General features: G+C 35.7%; 1 protein-coding gene across 2 annotated transcripts in view; it reads left to right on the top strand.

Moving 5' to 3' along the window:
- LOC150104209 (nardilysin-like) overlaps nt 1–24,831 on the top strand; it is a 561,456-nt gene that overhangs the window by 251,416 nt on the left and 285,209 nt on the right. For both annotated transcript variants that reach the window (XM_090396835.1, XM_090396833.1), the window contains exon 15: nt 16,528–16,632. In XM_090396835.1, coding sequence (XP_090252961.1) covers nt 16,528–16,632 — 105 coding nt within the window. The remainder of the gene's footprint in view (nt 1–16,527; nt 16,633–24,831) is intronic.

Genomic DNA, 24,831 nt, shown 5'->3' with positions numbered 1-24,831 from the left:
GCTGTGTGAATGACAAAAGGGACCTCCTAAATGAGTCCGTGACTCCGTGGGGTCTTAGGATAATAATAATAATAATAATAATAATGCAAAGCACACTACCTTTCAGACTCATATAATGCTATGCATTATGGGAAGGGTGATCAAGAGATAACGGAACATGCCTTGTTTTATATTATGCTAACACCAAAACAGTAAAAATTTGCAGCACTAAACAGTAAAAATATATCATATTAACTTTGAAAAATATATCATATTAACTGCATGAGTTAATATATCATATTAACTCATGCAGCATTTAGGCTGTATGCTTAGAAGACTGCCATTTCACAACTTGTAAATAACATAGGCGGATTAAGTGAAATTTTTATTATTCACCATTTTCTAGCACTTTCATGTTCTTCAATTCTTATCAAGGCATATACTTCCTTCAAACCAGCTGGGGAACTGTCATCCTTCTTACCATCAACAAAGGATATATTACCACCTCTTTTCTTACCAGGTGTCTATCAAGTATCTTGCTCATGTCATCTTTCCTGTTTTGGACAGACTGGCCATTCTGGCCAGTCTGTCCAAAAGAATCAAAGAACAATCCAAAGGGAATCAAAGAACATGAAAACTATATTACTTTTTTGCAATCTGAATTGCAACCTGGTCTTGCTTCTCATGCTGTTGACACTAGGCACAGAGTTCTTTGAACCAAGCAAAACTCCTTCATTCCAGCAAATTCAAATTTGATCATCTCTTCCTTGAAGCATGTGAAATTCTAAGAAACCATCTGAACCTAAGTCCATCAGACTGTATGCCAATATCCAAGTTTTGGGAAGTGATCATCATTAATTTTTCATAAGTTTTTATTTATTTATTTTTTTAATTAGTAATTATTTTAATTTTTTTATTTTTAATCTATGCAACTTAACTACAATTGTTCAAAGGAGCAATTGTAGAAAGTTGCATTGATTAAAAAAACATTAATCCTCAATTCTAACAGTGTAATATCATAATACTTAAGTTTTAAATTTTTCCACTTGGTTATACTATAAATTAACGATACCATGAAATTATATTCTTGGTTTAATCCTTTATCCAAGTGAAAGCAAACAAGTTTGCACATGAACTATTTTCAGGAGTGGGGTGACTCATGTAAAGAAGCTAATGACTTCACATCACTTGCCTTAGTATCCCATAATGCAAAGCACATCTCCTTGCAGACATGTATAATGCTATGCATTATGGGAAGGGTCACTACCCAGACCGGTTTCAACCTTTATTGAGATCTCATCAGTGGGATCCAGACCCAGAGGTGATGCTAAGGTCGAAGTAATGCAGAAGTCATATTTTCATATACAAGTAGCCAAAAGATATCAATTAAAATACTCTGGATTAGAGATAGTTGTTGTTGTAAGTTTTTCCACTTGGTTATACTATAAATTAAAGATACCAAGAAATTATATTCTTGGTTTAATCCTTTATTCAAGTGTAAGCAAACAAGTTTGCACCTGAACCATTTTCAGGTCGAAACCAATCTGGATAGTGATCCTTCCCACAATGCATAGCATTATAGCAAGGAGATGTGCTTCTATTATGGGATACTAAGGCAAGTGATATGAAGTCATTAGCTTCTTTATACGAGTCGCCCCAGTCCTGAAAAATTATAGTTTAAGAATATAATTTCTTGGTATCGTTAATTTATAGTATAACCAAGTGGGAAAACTTCGAACAACTATCTCTAATCCAAAGTATTTTGATAATAAGGTATGACATCTTTTGGCTACTCGTATATGAAAATATGACTTCTGCATTACTTCAACCTTAATATCACCTCTGGGTCTGGCTCCCACTGATGAGACTTCAATAAAGGTCGAAAACAGTCTGAGTAGTGACCCTTCCCATAATGCATAGCATTATGCACATCTGTAAGGAGATGTGCTTTGCATTATGGGATACTAATGCAATGGATGTGAAGTCACTAGCTTCTTTATACGAGTTTTCCCAGTCATCCTGAAAATAGTTCAGGCGCAAACTTGTTTGCTTACACTTGGATAAAGGATTAAATGAAGAATATAATTTCTTGGTATCATTAATTTATCATATATACTTAAGCTGTGACTGAGCAAGCTAATATATGCATGATTTATGACTCATTATTTAATTCATCTTTTGAATGTCGTTAACAGTCTCTGACAGTGTTCACGTAATGTTAGATGAAATATATTAGAGTTTTTGAATAAATTCTATATAATTTTTGTTACATGTATTACAAGCTGTGAAACTTACTTTAATAAGACATTTGGAGACAGTGGTAGGCCATCAACATCTATAGATGATACATTAATGGCTATTTTTAACAGGCTGATGGAAGAAGAAGAATATGACGAAATTGCATATGAAGCAAACATCTCAACTATATCTGTTTTCAATTTCTGATTTGTTGCCAAGTAATTTCTCACACCAGCTGACAAAACTTCTGCAAGCAACTTACAAGAAGGTTTAAAACAAATGTTCAATTATTTATGAGAGCGACAGCAGACACAATTTTTGCCATATATAGAACACAGAATTTGGAACAGAACTGAAAAGTTTATCCTCACACCAGAAACATCTAACTTTCACTCACTCGAATAAATTTCAGCATCAACAATCGAAGGTAAAGTTACTGATGACAAGAATGAAGTGATAAAGACAGCAGAATTAGCTGTGACAGAATTATATTAAAACTGAAGTTTCTGAAAGATATTTTGTGCTTAAAAAATTGATATACACCCCCTGTCCAAAAAGAAACCGAACTTTTCAAAAATTGAAGAAACTAATCACGCCACCTATTGTATCTTTTTGTTGCTGAAAGCGGCAACCTTCATTAGTGTCGTGTCAACTGTTTGTGATATTTGTTTCATTAGAAGCCGAGTTGTAGTGCCAAGAGTGACAGTGTGTTTTGACGAACGGTCTGTTTCATGATATTCATGCCATACGCGACGAATTCTTGCTATCAATTGCTTCAAAACTTCGAGATAAAATTCATCATTGACCGTTTGGCCAGGCAGAATGAATTCTTTGTGGATAATGTCCTTGAAATTGTAGAAATAAATCAGCATTGTCTTTACTTTTGACTTCTCCAAGCGACTTTTTTTCGGATGCCCCTCTTCTGGTGGTCTCCACTGAGCATTCTGATGCTTTGTTTTGGCTCATACTCAAAACACCATGTTTTGTCACCAGTAACGATTACTTCAAGGAAGTTTGAGTCCTTACGAGCGGTTTTAATGAGGTCCTTGCCGTGTTCAATTCGATACATTTTTTTTTTTTTGGTCGTCAGAAACAAATTGCGAATTCAATTTACGAAGGCCCAAAATGTTGTGCGTAGTTGATTTTGGAATCCCCATTTCATCTTCAATCAATCTCATGGACGATTTCGGGTTTTCTTTGATGAAATCACACACTTTTTGGATGTTAACTTCGCTCAGTTCAGTTTTTGGACAGCCCAGCTTTTCATCATCCTCAAGAGTCTCGCGACCACTTTGAAATCACTTAAACCATTCGTAGACATGAGTACGGCATAAGCATTCATCATTGTATGCTTTTTAATGCATTTCGGTAAAACATTTACCAAGTTTAACACAAAAGTCAATCACAGCTCTCTGTTTGAAACTCATTTTCTGACAGTTCGTCAAAACACACTATCACTCTTGGCAGTATAACTCGGCTTCTAATGAAACAAATGTCATAAACAGTTGACACAACACTAATGAAGGTTGCTGCTTTCGACAAGAAAAAGATAATAGATGGCACCACTAGTTTCCTCTATTTTCGAAAAGTTCGGGTTTTTTTTGGACAGAGGATGTAGTAAAAGGCCTGACAAACAGCTGTAGCTCTCATTTTGTATGAAAATGCAATCCCACATTTTTCATTTTTCTTGTTAAATAACTAATCATATCTATGGAAAAGTATGGATACAGGTATTTCCCTCAACCCCTTGCAATCCTGATGTGAGTCCTACAAACTCATCTCTTTCCTAGTTGAAAGAATAATACTTCATTACTTTTGACGAGGTTTCTGCTGAAGTGATCTGACTTATCCAACACATTAACAAAAAAGGTTTACCGAGGAATATACAACAATCTTATTGAAACAGTGGGCAGTAGACGATGAGGCAGAATGTAGATTATATTGAAAGCCCATATTTTATTAAATAAATAAATGTTTGGTTTAATAACAAGAGCACTGTGCATTGGACTTTTGAAATGCTGATTGCATGTGTTTATTGATTTGACTGTGTTTTTTGAAATTTGTTCCAGGGGGGGGGGATGGACTTGTGTCATTTAAGTTAGACTAACTTGATTCTTTAATCTTGAATCTAACTTGAACATAAATCTAATCCTGATTAACTGTGTGTCGTGACTTCTGTGTATACTGTTGTGTAAGTTACAGTGCTTATAATTAAATGAAAGAAAGCTTTAAATAATTTGCAATAATTGGCTATCCAGTTTTTGAAATCCAGTCAGTGTAATTCTAAAGAAAAGAAACAAAAGACTAGTAATTCCCCCTGCCCCACTCCAGTAATCCAGAGTTAATCTAGCTTATGAACTTATTACTTAATTTTGCAATTAGTTTTTTACGTCTGAGGAAATGTATTTGTTTATGATACAAGATTTAGGAGAAGGATTAGCACATATTCACAGATGTGTGTATACAGTAATCTACCATTTATCATTCTTTCTTTTAAGGACATTTTAGAACTTGCCATTCTGATAATTGAAGGGTCAGATAATTGAGGTACAATTACATGATACTTTACCAGAAGCCAGTTTAATGCAAGGATCTGTTAATTGAAGGGTTATGGTTTTGAAAGTCAAATAAATGGTAGATTGTTATATATGGTTTTATTTTCTTATTGTTTTATAATAATAGTCGAAGATTCTGCCTGAACTTAAGTTAATTTGTGTAATTAATGTAATTTTGCAAATTATAAACTTAAACAAAATTAAAATACAAAGATATTTTAATGTTGTGCATTAAAAATTACTTTGCACACTTGTCAAGTTTCAAGTCATTTCTGTTAAATGAAAGATAAAAAAGAAATTCTGATTGGAATATAGGTTTTTTTTTGTCTGGGTCATATTTTTATTATTATTATTATTATTCAGGACTTTCATGGAGTCAAAAGGATTCATTGAGTGAGGCTATCTTAGACAACACAAAGCCTAAACTCATTCACTGTTCATGCTCTCACTACTCTATCAGGCAGTGCATTCCATGGTCTACTATCCTCCATCCAAAAAGGCACTCTCACCCTCTTGCTCACCACTTCTATTTCTTAACTTCCAGGAATGGGCCTTGCTCTTTCTCATTCCCTTTGTTTTACAGTATGAAAAAACTCCCTAGCATTAACCTTGGAACTGCCTCTCAAAAGTTTAAATGTCTCAATCATATCACCTCTCACTCTTCAGGCTACCAAATTCAACAGTTCACATACCCTCAGTCTATCTTCATAGCTAGGATTGTGTTGAAGAGAGTGGTGTTGTTTAATGATCACTTTATTGGGATATTTCATCTTTGAAAAGAAGGTTTTACTATTACAGGGGTAGGGAAGTTTCAAGGTTTAGAAATGTATGTGGAGAAAGAGAGAGTGTGTTTCAAACACCCTCTCTGCTTGTGAAGCTGTACTACCTAACCAATTGCAATGTTCTTGCTGCACTCTATGACTTTCGTTGCCTGAACAAATGTTGACAAGGTTGTTGGAAGTTTTTCCACTTGGTTATACTATAAATCTTCTGTAGAATTTTCCAAACAGTTGTGTAAGGCACATCGATGTGTCTTGATATAGCACATGTACTGCAGGAACCAATGCTGTTATTCATGACCTTCTCTGCAGTAGCAACTGCATTCACTTGTTTTGAAGTGAGTGGTTTGTGACCTCTGCCAGGTCTAACTCACAAGGATCTGATTTTTTTCAAAATAACTAATCATTTGTCACAGCACACATGTAGATAGTGGACCTTGTCAACATTTATAAATTAAAGATACCAAGAAATTATACAATTGGTTTAATCCTTTATCTAAGTGTAAGCAAACTAATTTGTGACTGAACTATTTTCAGGAGTCGGGCAAGTCGTATAAAGAAGCTCATCACTTCACACCACTTGCTTTAGTATCCCATAATGCAAAGCACATCTCCTTACAGACATGTATAATGCTATGCACTTTGGGGAGGGCCACTACCCAGACCAGTTTCGACATTTATTGAGGTTTTATCAGTGGGAGCAAGACCCAGAGGTGATAGTAAGGTTGAAGTAGTGCAGAAGTCATTTTTTTTTCCCTTTTTAAACTAAGGCAAGTGATGTGAAGTGATGAGCTTCTCTATACAGGTTGCCCCAGTCCTGAAAATTGTTCAGGTGCAAACTTGTTTGCTTACACTTGGTTAAAGGATTAAACCAAGCATATATTTTCTTGGTATCTTTAATTTATACTACAGTCATCCCTCGTCTTATGTTGTGGTTCCATTCCATCCAGTAGGACCTAAGTCGATACATTAAATCAAAAGAGTTATAAGGGTTAGGGACTTAACCATAGTAAGTATACAGCCATTTTAATTTTTAAATGTTATAAAACTGTACTTTGCATTACTGCCACTATAAAACAGAAGAATAATCACCCAAATCTTCCTCCACAATCATATCTTCATTACCTTCCCTATGTGAAGGCCAGCTGTAGCTCTTATGGTGTAACCTTTGTTTTTTGATGAAAATGTCCAATGTGCTTTGCTTATTTCTCTTCTGCTTTTCACCATAAATTTGTTTATATTACAAACAAGCACATCATGTACTTTCTTTTCTACTAATAAGTACGTTCAACATTGGGGGCCATATCTTCAAGCCATTTTGAGAATATCGCTAACTGTAGAGAACATTTCTGCAAGACCCTTCCTTCACTGTGAATTGTTTAAACTACCTCTTCCTGTTTCTCTTTTCCCCTCTTCCTTTTCTCGTTCTTCTTCTGCAACACGTTGTTTCTCCAGTTAAACCAATTCTTCATTGATCATCTCTTCGGGTGCACTTTCTATGAGTTTCTATGATATACGTCGTCATCATTCATTTTGAGATTCAGATTGTTTGCTAGACCCACTTTTTTTTCACTCAATTTACAAAGCTCTTCATTTTTTTCAAAACTTCCAAAATCTGGCATAAACATTTTTAATGCCTTTTTCCATATGCCACTCATACATTGAGTAGACACTTCATCCGAAACCACAGCAATATTTTTAATGGCAGGAAAAATATTGAATGCTTTCCAGAATTGCATGAGAGTCTGATCACTCTTTCAGTTTCAGAAATGGCTTGTGAAAAAGTTCTCCGTAGAAAATAAGCCTTAAACACTGCAAGATCTCCCTGATCCATCGGTTGGATCAGTGAAGTGGTGTTTGGCAAGAGAAACATGACCTTGATCTTGGGGTGAAGATCACTGATCTAAGAAAGATGACCTGGAGCATTTTCTAGAATTAATAAAATTTCAGATTATACATTTTCTTTCACACAATAGTTTCCATTTCACTCGCATAATAGTTGATTAAGGCATCATCAAACAATTTTTGAGTTATCCATGACTTCTTATTGCTTTGATAATGAACTGGAAGAGTATGCTTCCTAATAATTTATATTTTGTTTAATCCTTTATCCAAGTGTAGGCAAACAAAGTTTGCTCCTGAAGCATCTTCAGGACTGTGGCAAAGGTGGACAAAGCTTCACATCACTTGCCTTAGTATCCCATAATGCAAAGCACATCTCCTTGCAGACATCACCCTTCCCATAATGCATAGCATTGTGCATGTCTGCAAGGAGATGTGCTTTGCACTATGAGATACTAAGGCAAGTGATGTGAAGCTTTGTCCACCTTTGCCACAGGTTGCCCCAGTCCTGAAGATGCTTCAAGCGCAAACTTTGTTTGCTTACACTTGGATAAAGAATTAAACTAAATATATATTTATAGTCTAACAAAGTGAAAAAAACTTCAAACATACTTCCTAATGTTTTTGAAGTCTCATGGATTCTCACTGTGCCATATCACAAATAGTTTCAGTTTATATCCAGCCACATTACCCCTAACAAAATCATGATACAGTTTTTAAGAGCTTTGAAACCAGGCATAAATTTTAGCTTTTTGAGGATGAATGTTCACTCGGGCATTTTTTTCCAAAACAAGGATGTGTCATCTATATTAAATATTTGCTGTGGCAAATAATTTTCCTTCGTAATAATTTTATCCAAACTCCTTGGCAGCCTTCTCATTGGCATTTGCAGATTCACAATGCATTTTCACATTATGCAGCGCAGCAGCAAGTTTCTTGAATCTCATGAACCAACCGAAAGAAGCATTGAATTCATAGTTGTAATTGGGCTCTGCTTTCTCCTTCAACATGTTGAAAAGACTTAGTGCCTTTGCAGTTATGGTCCTAGTACTAAGGAGTATGCACTTTTGGTTCAGGTCCTCTATCCATGATGCAAGTAGCTTTTCTATATCACCGATAGGACCTTGTCGTTGCTTCATCACTATCGTCAATTCAATGGAAGCAGATCCTTTCACACCCTCTGCGATTTTATCCTTATTTTTCAAAATGGTGGTCACTGTACAATGAGACCATCCAAAGTCATGTGCGATCACATTGACAGGCTTACAAGCTTCATGTTGCTTTATAAATTGAAACTTCATTTCAAGATCAATTGTTTGCCTCTTTTTCTATTGTTGTTCACGAAGTTTTTTGATTGAGCATGTAGGGGCCATGTTGCACAAAACATCACGAAATATTTCATGATAAATACACAAATAACCGATTTTTCAAACACAAAATCATCAGAGGAACTGTTGAAGACACGTGCCAACAGCTGAGAGAGTTTATTGTTACTGAATAGAAACCTTTTTACTTTAAGCTTGCTTACGTCTTGTTCGAAAGTATAGTCAAAATGTTACTTATTCCCTTAGGGGTTACGGATGTATCTTTGAACAGATGTAAGTCAAGGGATGACTGTATAACCAACTGGAAAAACTTCCAACAACTTTCTCTAATCCAGAGTATTTTAATATTAAGTTTGACACCTTCTGGGGTAATGCAGAAGTAATGACTTCTGCATTACTTCCACCTTACTATCACCTCTGGGTCAGTGATGAGACCTAAATAAAAGTCAAAACTGATCTGGGTAGTGGCCCTTCCCATAGTGCATAGCATTATACATATCTGTAAGGAGATGTGCTTTGTATTATGGGATACTAAAGCAAGCAATGTGAAGTGATGAGCTTCTTTATACGAGTTGCCCGACTCCTGAAAATAGTTCAGGCACAAATTCGTTTGCTTACACTTGGATACCAAGTGTATAATTTCTTGGTATCTTTAATTTATAAATGTTGACGGTCCACTATCTACATGTGTGCTGTGAAAAATGATTAATTATTTTGAAAAAAATCAGATCCTTGTGATTTAGATCTGGCAGAGGTCACAAACCACTCACTTCAAAACAAGTGAATGAAGTTGCTACTTCTGTTTAATTGGTTCCTGTCATATGTGTTGTGTGTGTTGTATCAAGACACATGCATGTGTCTTATGCAACTGTCTGTAAAATTCTACAGAAGATTCTGCATTTCTACCCATTCAAAATAAACCTGACACAGGAATTGTGCCTACAGGACTGAAAGTCGACTGACATTCACGTTAACATTCCTTGCTGAAGTGTAGTTGGATGCTGTGTGGCCATGGATGAATTTGTGGGTGAGATGAGGCTCACTTTGACCTGAATGGAGCTGTGAATTCCCACACCTACCAGGTAGGCTATGCAAAATATGCATTCCCACACCTACCAGGTAGGCTATGCAACATATGCATGCAAAAATATGCATGTTTATCATTGGACCATTTTCCTCTGAGTACATTCACAAGTTGAGTCCTGTGACCTGCACACTTACTAGCGAGAGTTATTGCAATAAGATAAACAATTTTGTTGTGCCATAGTTACAACAGTGCTTGCTCATAGATTCAGTCAATTTCATGCAGAATGGGGACTCCTCCTCATGTCAGTCAATTTGTACAGGATGTTCTTTGAGAACATTTCATGGAAGCCAGAGTGATAAGCCATGCGTTTCCCCATTGCATATCCTTGTTCACCTGATCCGACTTTCTGTGACTTCTGACTCTGGGGGATTTCTCAAAGACAGGGATTATTGGGATCCTCCTGATAACTTGCCATTGCTGAAAGACAGCATAACACAATATGTGTGCAACATCAGTCCTGGCCAGCTACATTCTGCCATTTATTGAAGACACTGTTCAAAGGATGATGCATTTTATGGCATACCGGGAAGGGCAGCACATTGAATAGTACAACCTGTGAAAGCATAATGGAAGTGAATGAAAATGTGTTATTTATGCTTGTGTCACTTTTCTCCTTACACACACAGAAAAATTACTACATCTACATTTGGTACATCATACAGCACCCCATGGTGGTGAATTTTGGAACTACCTTTTTCCTCTTCAGATATTGCTTTGCAGGAATATATTGTGCATAATGCTCTGTATATTGCTGCATAATTTCTGTGGAATGCATTGGATAGCATTCCACAAGGCCTTAAAAGGGATACTTTCATTTTGATCACCCTATATATATATATATATATATATATATATATATATATATTTATTATTTTTTTTTTTTATTTTTTTTTTCTTTCTTTCTTATATGATCATTTTGATCACCCTATATATATATATATTTTTTTATTTTATTTATTTTTTTTTAAAATTTTTTTATTTTATTTTTATTTTTTTCTTATATGACTTCACCTACAAAAGATTGTAATGATATATAATGCATTAGTACTATAAGTGGGTTAAGGATTTTTCTTCCTCTATTTTTTTTTTTTTTTTTTTTTAATATTATATGATTTTTGTATTTTTATTTATTTTTGAATAATATGGAAACCCTACTCTAGAGACCAGATATGAAACATTTTCATGCCACTTCAGGATTTCATTTAGCAGGATGGTGGTCTCACACTGGGTGGTGAAATTCATTTCTTACCCGAAGGCAATCACAAGTGTCCATATCTATGGCAGATTCAAACCCACAGCCTGTTTGGGTGGTCACCCTAAACCACCCAGCAAACCTAGCCATCTTGTGAGAATGAAGTTTGTGCAAAGTTTAGGTGAGAATGTGGTGGTGGTAGAACAGCAAGTAGTGACTGAACAGAAGATATATAAGGAGTTAAAATGAAATATTAATATAGCAGTAGGACTTGATAACATATTGCTGTATGGTTTAAGACAATACTCCAGGGTGTTAATGCACCCTAGACATGCTTGAAAAAGGCAGGCGCTTCTCAAGCTTATGTAAGTTGATAAGGGATAGATTCTTAGTTGCAGTTTTTTTTTGTGAGGCTATAGAGTAAATTATAATAGACAAGAAATTATATTCTTGTTTTAATTATTTGCCCATGCATAAGCAAACAGAATTTGTTTGTGAAATATAGAGGTCATCCCTGGAAATTAAAGAAGAGTGTGGTTAACAAAGGTGTCAGAACAAGGTTTTTGCTTGGAGGGTGGTGAATGAGTGGAATTCATTGCCTGACTTAGTTGTGAGCTCTTCGTCTGTAAATGAATTCAAGAAGAGATATGACAGATATTGTTTTGCTAGTTTGGGTCTCCCGCGATGAGTCTACTGACTCCATGGAGATACCCGTAATAATAATAATAATATATTCATAACTAAGCTCCTTGTAAAGGGTGTCCCAAAATTCATGCAAGAAGTAATTTTGATAAAAAACACAGGTTTTTAATTAAAAATTGTAATTTCTTATTGATTCATAAAGTATACAGTATAGGATTATGCATGGAATAGCATATCGGGTAAATGGCCTCCACGGCTTTGCTGGCACATACGCACTCTTTTGTCGAAATTTTCCATGACCGTTTTGCATAAATGTGACTGAATTTTGTTGATACAGTGCTCAATTTCCTCCTTCAAGGCATGGGTGGTCGTGGGCTTGTTGCCATAAACCTTAGACTTCAAAAAACCCCAAAGAAAAAAGTCCAACGCCGTTAAGTCACATGATCTTGGCGGCCAATTCTGATCACCAAAACGGGAAATTACACGACCAGGAAATGACTCATGCAGTAATTGAATTGTTTCTCAGGCTATATGGCATGTGGCACCGTCTTTTTGAAACCACATGTCGTCCACATCCATATCTTGCAATTTAGGCACAAAAAACTGGATTATCATGTTGCAATAGCGAGCACCATTAACTGTTATTGCCTTACCAGCCACATTTTCGAAGAAGAATGGACCGATGATGCCTCCAGCCCAAAATCCGCATCAAACAGTGACACGTTGTGGATGCATTTGTTTCTCAACAATCACTCGTGGATTTTCTGAACCCCAAATGCGGCAATTTTGTCGATTAACGAAGCCATCAAGATGAAAATGAGCCTCATCGCTGAAGATGATTTTGTTCGAAAAATAAGCCATAATCCATTCAACGAACTCTCTTCACTGTGTGTGGTCAGTAGGCTTCAGTTCTTGAGTCAGTTGAACTTTGTAAGCATAAAGATGCAATTCTTTCATGAGAATACGCTGTGGAGAGCTTCTCGAAATGCCAAATTGAAGACCACGGTGCCGAATTGATGTTCCTGGACTCTCAGCAACACTCTCACGAACTGCTTCGATGTTTTCTGTTGAACGACTTGTTGAAGGACGGCCAGAGTGTATAAGATCACTAATTGATCCAGTTTCCTTGAATTTTTTAATTAATCTTTTCACAGTTGATGAAGTTAAATCACTATTCCGACCACTTATTTTGTACGAAAATTGCGAACTGTAGCTGCCAAACCTTCATTATTTTTAAAATATTGCTCAACAATGAAAATGCGTTGTTCTTTCGTGTAGCGCTCCATTTTTAATAACCCTGAACTGTCAGCTGTCACGTGATCTTTTTTTTCTCGTTGGCAACACTTTTCGCACAAATGGCACTAAATTTAAATCTTGCGTGAATTTTGGGACACCCTCTATATAGAGGCTGTTAACTTCTCATCAGTTTATCCTAGTGTCCAATAATGCACAGTCGACTTCTTTTCAGACATCTATGTTGTTGTGCATTATAGGAAGTGACACATAATGAGAACTAGAAAATACTGGGATCAGAGTTATTTTTTATTTATTTATTTTTTATGTGCTGCTGCATACGAAAGGTTATTTGTAAACTGATAGGCTAAGGATTTTTTTTTCTATTTTTATCATTTTATATTTTTTGTAATTTTTTTAATTTGTTTTTTTTTACAAGTTTGGAAACTCTGTGCTAGAGACCAGACATGAAACTTTATTAAGCCACTTTAGGCTGCCAATAAGTGGGGAGGTGGTCTTGCACTAGGTCAGTGTTTCCCAACCTTTTTGATGTCGCGGGCCCCCTTTTTTATATTATTCATATTATAAAGATGAAGTAATAAATAACAATTTTACAATACTAAATGTGTCATTTATGAGAATGCAATACTGTTATAAATGGAGATATTCGGAAGAATATGAACATATCAATTAGGCCAGGTGTGAGCAACATGATAAGATAAAGTTTAATGAAAATAAACTATCCCGCGGACTCCTGGGGGTCCACGGACCACAGGTTGGGAAACGCTGCACTAAGTAATGAAATTCATCTACCACCTAAAGACAATCATAAACATTCGTGCCAATGTTGGGATTCGAACTTGCAACCTTCTACAAGATTTTTTTTTTTTTTTTTTTTCCATTCTTGCTTTATATCCCTACTCATCTACTTAATTCTCACTTGGCTTATCCTCCTGGTATGCAGGTATTCAGTCTGATACTGCTACCCTCAAGCAATCTCTGACCACTTGTCATGCATTACTAACATTCCTTCCTTGTAGCTTCTCAAGTCATGCTACTGTGCCAAGATGATTCCTGAGTCTCTCATAATCATCAGCCTTTTAGCTGAACATAAACCCCTTCTTGACAGAGAAATCCACATGTTTGACTACTTCCCAGAATAACACTGAATGGTCACTCTCCCAAATTGGAGGCAGAGTGGTTATGGTTACATTTTCTGATGCTGTTATCAGATCCAACCACCTCCAACTCCTTCTCCCCTTCTATAACTAATATATTGTTTAATGTAATTATCTCTGAGCAACTGTATCAATCTCACTTCCATCTTGCTATGTCCTTCCCCCTTTCCTCCTTCCAATCAATATCCCCATAATCTTCCATAATAATTGTTCATATATATATATTATTGTGCAGTATATAAGTTAAAACATGTGTGATAGCAAGGATCTCTCACAATGAGTCTTGACATCATGTTGGAGGCTTAATGGAATGTATACAGCACTCAGAAAGGATTAACATAGGTTTAATACTTCCTATATTTCATCCTAGTCACTAGGACATTTTCGAGGATTACAAAAACAACTAATGTAACATGAACACAAATATTATACAATACTAAGCCCAACCACGTGGGTGACACTAAAGTCCTATCTAGGTGGAGCACCCTCTAAGGGCAGTTGTAGGTGGCCTGGAATGTAAGGTAGGGCCTCTGGTGATGAGTGTTTCCCAAATCTTTGGAAGCGTAATACAACCTCCGAGATCACACTACCTACATCCCGCTAGAACATGACCCCACAAAAACACAAGTTAAGAAATGAAAAATCTTACTTAAAAAAGTATCTTCCTGGCCCCCTGACATCACGAAAAAACTTAAACCTTTCTGTTCTTGCTCCCCCCAATATACGGTTTACCAAAAATCCTCAAACCCAATTCCCCACTTAGATCTATAGTAGATGCCACCAATGCACCTTGCTACAGACCGTCTAAACAGCTGGCCAACTCTCTAACCTCCCCTCACTGGAAGGTCCACATCCTATATGAAAAACTCTACCCACTTTAAAGCCCTCATAGAAAATTTAACCTTGAGTAACACAGACATATTGGTAAGCTTTGATATCTCCTCTTTGTTTACCAATATTCCCTTAACTAATACCTTATCTCTCTTAGAAAATGTTTTTCCATCTGACATCTTAGATCTCTTTTCCTTTGCCATTAACTCTGGATATTTTTCTTGGAAGAACAAAATCTACAAGCAGATAGAGGGAACCCCCATTGGTTTCCCCCTTTCCCCCCTCTTGCCAATTTTTATATGGAAGATTTCGAAAAACGAGCCATGGACTCAGCCCCACTCAAACCTTCTATCTAGCTGAGATATGTAGATGATGTGTTCTCTATTTGGCCTCATGGCTCAGACACGTTAGACTCCTTCCTCAGTCATCTCAGCAGCCTACATCCAAGAATCCAGTTTACTATGGAAAAGGAAAAGAACAATTGTTTACCCTTCCTAGACACCTTAGTTACACGCCTGCCTAATAGTACACTTGCGTTCACTGTATACAGAAAACCCACACACACACACAGGCAGATACATTCACAAACTCTCCCACCACCACCCCTCTCAACACTATGGCATTATTAAAACTCTTACCAAGAGAGCACACAATTTTTGCCGCCCTCACTACTGAGCTTAACCACATATACAGCACTTTCCTCTCCAATGGCTACAGTGATCACAGTATCAAAAAAATAATCAGTTCTCCCCCATTCCCCATCCTTCTTGTCAACAAGAGTTTAAAAATGCCATCACCATACCCTACATCCGTGGCACATCTGAAAAAATAGCCAAGATTCTAAAAAAGTACAACCTACACATAGCATATAAGCCCCACCGCAAACTTGCTACCCTTATCCATTCTACTAAAGATCAGCTCCCTCCTCTCTCTCTCTGCCTGGAGTTTACAAAGTACCCTGTTCCTGTAAGCTGGCGTACTTTGGACAGACAGGCAGATCAGCATCCATCCGCCTGGAGGAACACAAGTCTTACATCTGTAAACACAACTATGGTCAGTCAGGCTTGGCTGACTATGTCTTGGACACCACCCACAGGGTCTCTTGGAAGAAAACCACCATGCTCCACCACAGCAAATTCAAGAAAGAGAGACTATTCTTAGAAGCAGCAGCAGCTCTCAGAAATCAACCAAATCTCAGTAAATATGGTTGCATTAAGCTTCCGAAGATTTGGGAAACACTCATCACCAGAGGCCCTACCTTACATTCCAGGCCACCTACAACTGCTCTTAGAGGGCGCTCCACCTAGATAGGACTTTAGTGTCATCCACGTGGTTGGGCTTAGTATTGTATAATATTTGTGTTCATGTTACATTAGTTGTTTTTGTAATCCCCGAAGATGTCCTAGTGACTAGGACAAAATATAGGAAGTATTAAACCTATGTTAATCCTTTCTGAGTGCTGCATACATTCCATTAAGCCTCCAACATGATGTCCTCACAGCATTTAAGCCTCTACACACGGAGTCTTGACATCATAGACTTCTGAGGATAATAATAGTAACAGTTTTTAATAGTACATTGATTTCCAATATGGATTTTTTTTTTAATCTTTTAATTTTTTCTTAATAATGTTCATTCTATTTTAGGTAGATCCTTATGATTATGTTGAAACATTAGCAGAAAACATGCAGCTCTATCCACCAGAGCATTATATTACTGGTGACAAGTTATATTTTGATTATGATGAAAAGGTATGTTTGCTTATTTTAACTAGCAAATGTTAGTTACAGTAAACTTATTGATATATTATTATGAAGTCAGTTAGTTAGATGCTTTTCATTATGCAAGCAGGTATGATTTTTAATCCAAAAAACTGTGCTTATTAAACTGGATGATATGGATCCAGAGATATTTTATAGCCAAATTTAGAAAGAAACATAAAAACTTCCAAAAATTTACCAAAGAGTTTATTTCTTATTTGTTATAAATGGCTGGGACAATAATAGTGTCCATTTTAATATCTTACTTATGTGAAATTGAATCCTTTCAGCTCTGTATAATTATTATTTGTTATTCAAAAGGGTTGTGAAAGTCACTATACATTTTCATTCTAATCAACTGATGTTACACTCCTGAGGGTGTTATTATGGCACATATGATCTTGGGAACCATGACTGTTAGGAATTGAAGATAATTATTGCAAAAATTGAAATCTAACATGCTAAAAGATCTAATGAGAGATTTCCAGATGTCATTTAATTCAAGTCCTTATTTTCTGTTAAAGGAATTGTATGATGGGACATACCACATCTTTACTTTCTATTGCGATTAGTGTCTTTGACATGCTCCTTCTTTCTCACCTCAAAACTGCAGCTTGTCTGCTCTATATAGGTGCCAAACCACATAAGCATGGTATCCTATAGACCCCCTGGTGTATGTAAAAGGGGAACTCTGTCCTTAGGAGATCTGAAAAGGCTGAAGATGGTTTGAATCCATTTCAAAGGGCAGTGGTCCTAATAGATGGATTGCCAATATGGAGTAGCAATCAAATGTTTGTACTGGATATTCTGATCACGAAGAGAGGGACGGTTTGAATATAGAATCTTGCTGTGTTCCTGGAATATCCATTAAGAACAAATAATTCAAAAAAAGGCATGGAATTCTGTCCTGATTGCCATTTTGTAAAAGAGGGTGTGGATAATGCCTTTCTTTTGAGAAGGATGGTGAAGGGGACATAGCATGAAGATAGCATCTGGTGTGAGTAGGCCAACAATATACCTCCACAGTGACACCATTGTCAGGTTTTTTATGATGAAGCTATCTAGAAAAGGTGTTTGCTGTCCTTTTATAAGTCTGATGTGATATTGATGTTTTTTTGATGTTTAAATAAATTGAGAGAGTGAAGAAACAATTGTAGACTTTGAAGGGCATGTTTCCAAATAATGAAGACATCATCCACAGATCTGCACTAATTGACTGGTTTCAAAGTAGTTTAAGCCAGAAAACATTTTTCAAAATTTTCCATGAAGAGGTCAGCTGACAGAAGAAATAAAGGATTACCCATTACTAATCCAAACTGTTGTTTATTATTTAAAAAAAAAAAAATCTTTTACTAAAAAAAATAGTTTCTGAATGACATGCTGTATTCTTGATATAAGAATCTGAGGACTTGATGTGATGTCCTAAAAGACCAGCAAAATGTTTAAATAAGCATAAGTTAGAAAGCTAATGCTATTGATGATTGGTCTTAAGCATTTGGGGTCATGGAGAAACAGGATGAAGTAACCTGAGTTTTTGTAGCAGGTTCATTGGGCAGTTTAACATATTCTTAAGTAAATCATTTGTTTTTTCATGGATGGTCCAAGTAGGATCATGATGTAGGATTGAGTAGGTGGAGATGTGAGTGAGTAAATGGGAAATTTTTGGCACTATAATTATCAGAAATATCATCCGTTTAAAAACAGAGAAGGTAAATTCAACTCATTATGAACACCAATGATTAATTAATTAATATACAAATTAAAGAGTAGTGACCCTAATACAGAACCCTGAGGTATTCCACTAGTCACCTTTAATCTCCTAGATTCGACTCCATCATATACTCTATGTCTCTGTCAGCCTCCTCTATCAATGCTAACAGCTTCATGTTTATTTCTTTTGCTCCACTTTTGCAATATTCCATGTAACATTCTGTTATCTGAAGGGGGAGGGATGTAGATATCCAAATTTAATGTAAGTAATAATTGATATAATCCACAGATTTATTCAAATAATTTTAAAGTACTCTTGATTGCTTATCATTCAACTAGTCAAAATGTTTGATGATACTTTACTAACTAGATAAATGTTCAGTTTACCTAGTTATTGATGAAGAGCCCAATAATAGTCAGAATGCTTTTAGATATCATTCATGATTATCATCATCCAATTCCTGATATGTTCTCTGGAGGGTTGTGTTAGTACCTGATTAGTACCTACTTCCTGATTTAATTTCGATTATTAATACTTCTTATCAACAGTTTTCCACCAAGTCCATTATATGTTAGAAGATTTCAGTTTTGTCAGATCATGCATTTCATTCTTCTAAGCCACTATTAACTGCATCAGTCTGCTTAGGTTTTCTTCTGGTCTTTTGTTGCTGTCATGACATCAAACACCTGCTAAGTATTTGATGAACTTTGGTTTGTTAAGCTTTCTTCTCCTATTTTCTTTAAGTAGCCATATCACCAAGATTATCATCAAGATTATTTCTGTTCACACATCTTTTGAATGTTAACTATCAAGCTCTTTTCTGATATCTTTATATTTAATATGATTATGCCAATGATTCCATCTGTTCACTTCCCTAATATTTGTCAGAAGTCATATCTGTGGTTTTTGGTCTTTCTTTCATTGGGCTATTTTTAAAAATTATTGATAAAAAGAATTTAATTTGCAGATGCATTTAGCCTTTATAGATTATGAAAAAACTTTTGTTAAAAAGTAATCAAGGTGTAAGAGAAGAGAGAGATGTAATTCATCTGCAATTCTGTTCAGTGTGTGTACACACACACACACACACACTCTCTCTCGCTTTCTCTCACACAACAGAACTGGAGTGTATATTCTTCTTCTTCAGCCATTTTCTCTCCACTGCTGGATGAAGGCCTCCTCCAGTTTCTTCCACCTTTCTCTGTTCTTGGCAAGGGTTGACTAATTTTCCCCAATAAAATTTGACAATTCATCACTCCACCTTCTTTTATGACATTCTTGGCCTCATTTCCATTCTTTTGGAATCCAGTATGCTGATGCCTAGCATCAACTTCATTTTTCTTTGAGTTGTTGCTAGTTTATTTGCCAGTGCTTTTGTTAGAAACCAAGTTTCACAACCATATGTGACGACTGGAAGTATACACTAGTTAAATGTCTTCCTTTTTAAACAGTGGGACATCATTGTTTTGAAAAATGCTTTTCAATTTTCTGAATGCACTCCAGGCAAGTTGAACTCTTCTTTTTATTTCCTTTTGGAGTGTGTATATATATATATATATATATATTTTATTTTTTTTTTTATTTTTAATCAAATTATAAAAATAGAGAAAACAACTATAAAATTAGGTACCCAGTTAACCAGATGAACTGTTATCAATATAGGGCTCTATACAGATGATTACATTACAAGGTAATAAAGATGACTCTCAAAAATCAGTTTATGAATTAAACAAAATAAGGCAATAATACAATCTAAAGATTTTACAAAAGAAAACAAATTATCAGTTTCCTGATATGTACCCTCAAGGGGTACACAGAATACTATCACAGTTGTTAATTTTATTTCTGCTAAATTGCTAATCTGCTAAACCATGCCATTTGTTATATTTTTTGTTATTTATTTAACTGGGCCATTTGTAAAATTTTACCTTTATATATATTCTAACATATGTTTCTACATAGAGTTAGTTATTTTCCTTACATTTTTTTATTTCACTTATGCCAAATTTATGTCCCCCCCCCCTTTTTTTTTTTCTGTCTTGACCTTAATCCCTGATCGCAAATATGACTGACTTTAAATGCAGTTGCTGTCAGCCATACATATTAGACTTATTCAGTCCCTTAAACCCTTTGGCCTTGCAAATTTGTTTGTTTTTTGACTGCGCCAGGCAGTCTGAATTTTCAAGAGTGAGGGATTGAATTTGTAAATTAACGGCAATGCAGGGACTTGCAACTTAAGCTGAAACTTCTAATTATCTTCACTTAACACTTAAGTCGGTCATGGCAATATCCTATCAGCACACAGGTTCGTGATTTTTTCGAGATAGTGCATTGGCAAGAATCAGATCAGTGTGTTGTTTAACAATTCATTTATTTTAACAAAAGGTTGTAAGTACATGTTAGGCAAGTAATTAGATAAAGCTATCCTTTCTAACTTACTTAAATCCGGATTCCACACACTGTCATAAACCATACACTACTATGCATTGCATTACTATACGCTACTCTATTATATAACACAGTATCATACATAATTAAGACAAACACTTATTCCATACCTTCAGACAGTTGCACATATCCGTAACACAAGAATATCAATATTTTACAGCTGCTCACAGATCTTCTCCTACAAACAGTCCGTTATATTTAGACAACTCCAAAAATTCCGTTGGGACAATTCATACCCTTGTCTTGATCAGGATGCTTGTCATTTTTACTTGAACTTCACGGCACTTCATTTCATCTTTAATGGCAGTTTGATTCGAATAATGAGCAATACCCTTCCCTTTCTCTTCCTCTGTAGTCTGTGACTAGAAGTTTTTCTTTCGAAGAAATTCCAAGAGAGATCTGGACTCCACTTTCAAGCTCTCTATCAATTCCCAGCCACAGGTGCTAGTGGTTGGAAAAATTCTATACTTCTGCACTATGGAACACTGAGGAACTCTGAGGGGGGAGAGGGACTCCGGTGAACCCTTGGAGGACAAGTGAACATCATCTCCTACCTATCAGGTCACTTATATATCCCTTTCTGTTCTTTGTTCTTTCCTCCACAAATTTCGTGCCAGTCCTTAGGCACTGATGTCACTTTCATGCTCTTTTTTTCCAAGATCTTAGTTCTCAATGTTATTTTCAACTTTTGCAAATGCTTGCGACCTTATGCTTCAGGGCGTTTCTTTTGTTCTCTAATCTGGGCAACTTGTCCGTTGACTCATTACAAAGAATAATCTTTGTTTTGAACATAATAGTTTTGCATGTAACATTAAATCATCTAATTTTTAATTTATATTTTACATTACTTTACATTCTAATATAAGTAATATTCTGATTTGAAACCCTTGTAAAATCATGCGAGTTTTACAAAGGCTCAATCTTTTCTGAAAAAACAAAAAATCCTTTTTTTCTCTCTCTCTTTCTATGCTTTCAGGAGATGATCATCATTCCTTTCAACTTTATTCTCATCGCTTACCCTTAGGTCAGTTTGATTTTTGTAAGTCATGGATATGTCTAGATTCAGGTGCCTCACATTTTTGTTCATAATTACTCTTGTTTCATACCTCTTATTCTTGATGCAACTTATAATGAAGCCAAACCTTCCCTTAGCATGTTGATCTATCATCTTGCCTATCTTATTATCTCTATTTTCTTTCTTTCCTTCATCTATACCACTCTCATGATTTTTAGTCATAATTTCCTTTTGGAGGGACTTGTGCTTGGATAACTTGCTTCTATCTATAGAACTATCCAATTTTTTAACATTAAACACTTGTCCTTCCTTCAGTCCAATCAATTCTTGTTCCTTATTCTTATTCATTCCTTTCCCTTCTATAATTGTTTTCTGTTTTTTCTCAAATCCTTTATTCGATTCTCGTAAAGGACCCATTTGTGCAAACTTCATACTGTGTTGACTACTCAAGCCACAATACAATTTGCTCATGGATTACTCAGTGAGTCCTTAACTACTAGCAACATATTTACATTGTATCTTATTCCTTTGCTTTCCCTAAAATTTACCTAGTCATATGCCTACTTTATTACAGTTGTAACATTGCAGTGGGGGGGGGGGGGAGAGCTTCTTTTTCTTATCCTTTCCCCACTTAAAACTTTGTCAGATGTTTTATTACGAGAATTACTTAAGTTCTTCCAATAATTTTGATATCTTCTCTTGCCTTTCTATTACTGGCCTTTGTTGTCTCTCCATTTCCTGCCTAATAAAGTCCTTTAAAGTCTCTAAATCTAGAACAAGGGGGAGCTTAAGGTTCAAATCTGTATAACAGAGAGAAGATCTCGACATTGCCTTTAAAGGAATGGGAAGAACCGATCAGGGCTTCTGATCTTCTGACCTAATGTCCAATCCTCATGTTCTCGTGGAGCACCCTGTTAGGCGTCTACTGGATACTGAACGAACGAGGATGGGCTGGCAATTTGGGATTTAGCCGACCAAATTGTATTCTTATTGGTGAAACCAAAATAAAAAATGATGGTACGACATGAAAAAATTTCATACAGGCCTGGGCATCGCTTGGTTAAACAGCCCCCCCCCCCTTTTTTTTTTTTTTTTTTTTTTTTTTTTTCTCCAGGGAGCCAGGGCAAACAGCGAAAAGTCTGCTACTGGAAGAAATCCTAAAAGACACCCCAACTCGTCACCAGAGTTCAAGATCGGTACCATCAACATAAGAAGCCTGAATGGCAAAGAAATGAGCTAGCTGAGGAATTGGACAAGTACCAGATTGACATAATAGGGTGACTGAAACAATAAAGACAAAATCTGGTGAGATTTTTCTGAGCAATAAATACAGAATGTTATATTCAGGCAATGACAATCAGGGAAAAGAAGGTGTAGCTATAGTATTGAACACAAAGTCCAAGGCTAATCTTCTTGGATGGCAAGCAATGTCAAGTAGAGGTGATGATCAGAATGGAGAATTGGACAATGAGGCTTATTTGTGTCCATGGTCCTACAGAAGGTTCTGCTAAAGTAGAAGTGGCAGAATTTTTTTGAGGCTTTAAAGAAAGCAACTGACACAATGAAAAAGGAAAATTGATCCTGGTTGGGGATCTAAATAGCAGAGTAGGAAATGTTTGTCAGACATACAAAAATATTTTGGGAAAATATTTTGATTGCCTTGATGTAACTATGATTTCAGTCAGGATTTCTCCATGACTGCAGGTCATAAAGAGTCCAGCTATTCCTGTCTTAACCTTTCTTCTCTATTTTGTTCCATGATCCCCCCCCCCCCCCCCAAGGCTTCCTTTTTGGTATCTCTCAGATACCAATTTGTTACTCTGACTGTCCATCTGTTGTCTCTCATTCTGGTAAGATGTTTTTCCCATCTACTGTATTTACTCGAATATAACCTGCCCTTGCATATATCTTGCACCCCCCCCCTTATTTTACTTTATGAAAAAGAGAAATTAAAAAGTTTTGCATATACCTCGCACACAAAAAAAGTTTAAAACTTTAAGAAATAGATAATGATGTTGTTATGGCAGTTTCAGATATTTTGGAATTTAGTTGAAGAGAATCAGCATTTCAATTCAACAATCGTTGGCTTGCCTTTGTTATTGAGTCACGTGATCCTTTATTAATATCACAGTAATCATGCATATGGAAGCAACCAGTAGAGGAAATGTGGGAGTGAGAGCATTGATTTCTACTCGATCTTGTATTGTGCAGGGGAGGAGCAGTGAATGAGATGATGTTAAGGTTTACATAGAGTTGTTGTTGCTGTGGTTATGATCTGATTCTGGCAGGGATCTGTTGGGCAACTGGGTTTTGAGAGCTTGGAACATGATTTTGCCAGAAATAATTTCTAAGAGATTTTTTTTAAAAAAAACCTGCATTTCTAATGCCCTGGATGGGAGTGAAAATGATCCTCTTTGAGTAGATGACTGCTTGTTTTAATTTAATTACAGAAGCATTGTCGCTAAAGATTCAAATATATCATGTGATGAAGGTGAGCGGCTGATCACATAAATAATGCTGAGAATTAAAATTTAAATGCATTCATTTTATAAATAATGTGAGTAATTATAATGAATACTGCAAATTTAATTATAAATGTCAATTTAATTTTTTTTTCCAAAAAAACTTTCATTTTCAAAAATCTCCACATATATATCTCATAATATGATTCTAATTTTTAATTTTTAGTGGAACCTGTAGCATAGCAATTAAATAATAAAGTAACACGTAAAAACCACAGTGATATCTTTAATTAGTAAAAGGAACAGATATTTCATACTAAAATTAATAGTACATCTTCAGTGTCTGTAACAGTAATAGGAATGGAATACAGGCAAAACGTTCAGTGGATCACCTATTAAAATACGATTGTTACCCCGTGCTAGGAAATAATAGAAATAACAAATTTAATCTATTAAGATAAATAGTTTTTTACATAAGATAAAAGTTTCCCAGATCTTTGAGAGAGACATACAGTCATTTCTATTTAAATTTGGTCGGTGTAAGATAGTTTCAC

This window comes from Typopeltis vanoorti, chromosome 8 (genome assembly GCF_054136105.1).
Source record: "Typopeltis vanoorti isolate ZY-2024b chromosome 8, IOZ_Tvanoo_1.0, whole genome shotgun sequence".
NCBI classification, from domain to species: Eukaryota; Metazoa; Arthropoda; class Arachnida; order Uropygi; family Thelyphonidae; genus Typopeltis; species Typopeltis vanoorti.
The sequence above is the reverse complement of the archived record's forward strand: the minus strand, read 5'-3'. Positions and strand labels throughout refer to the sequence as shown.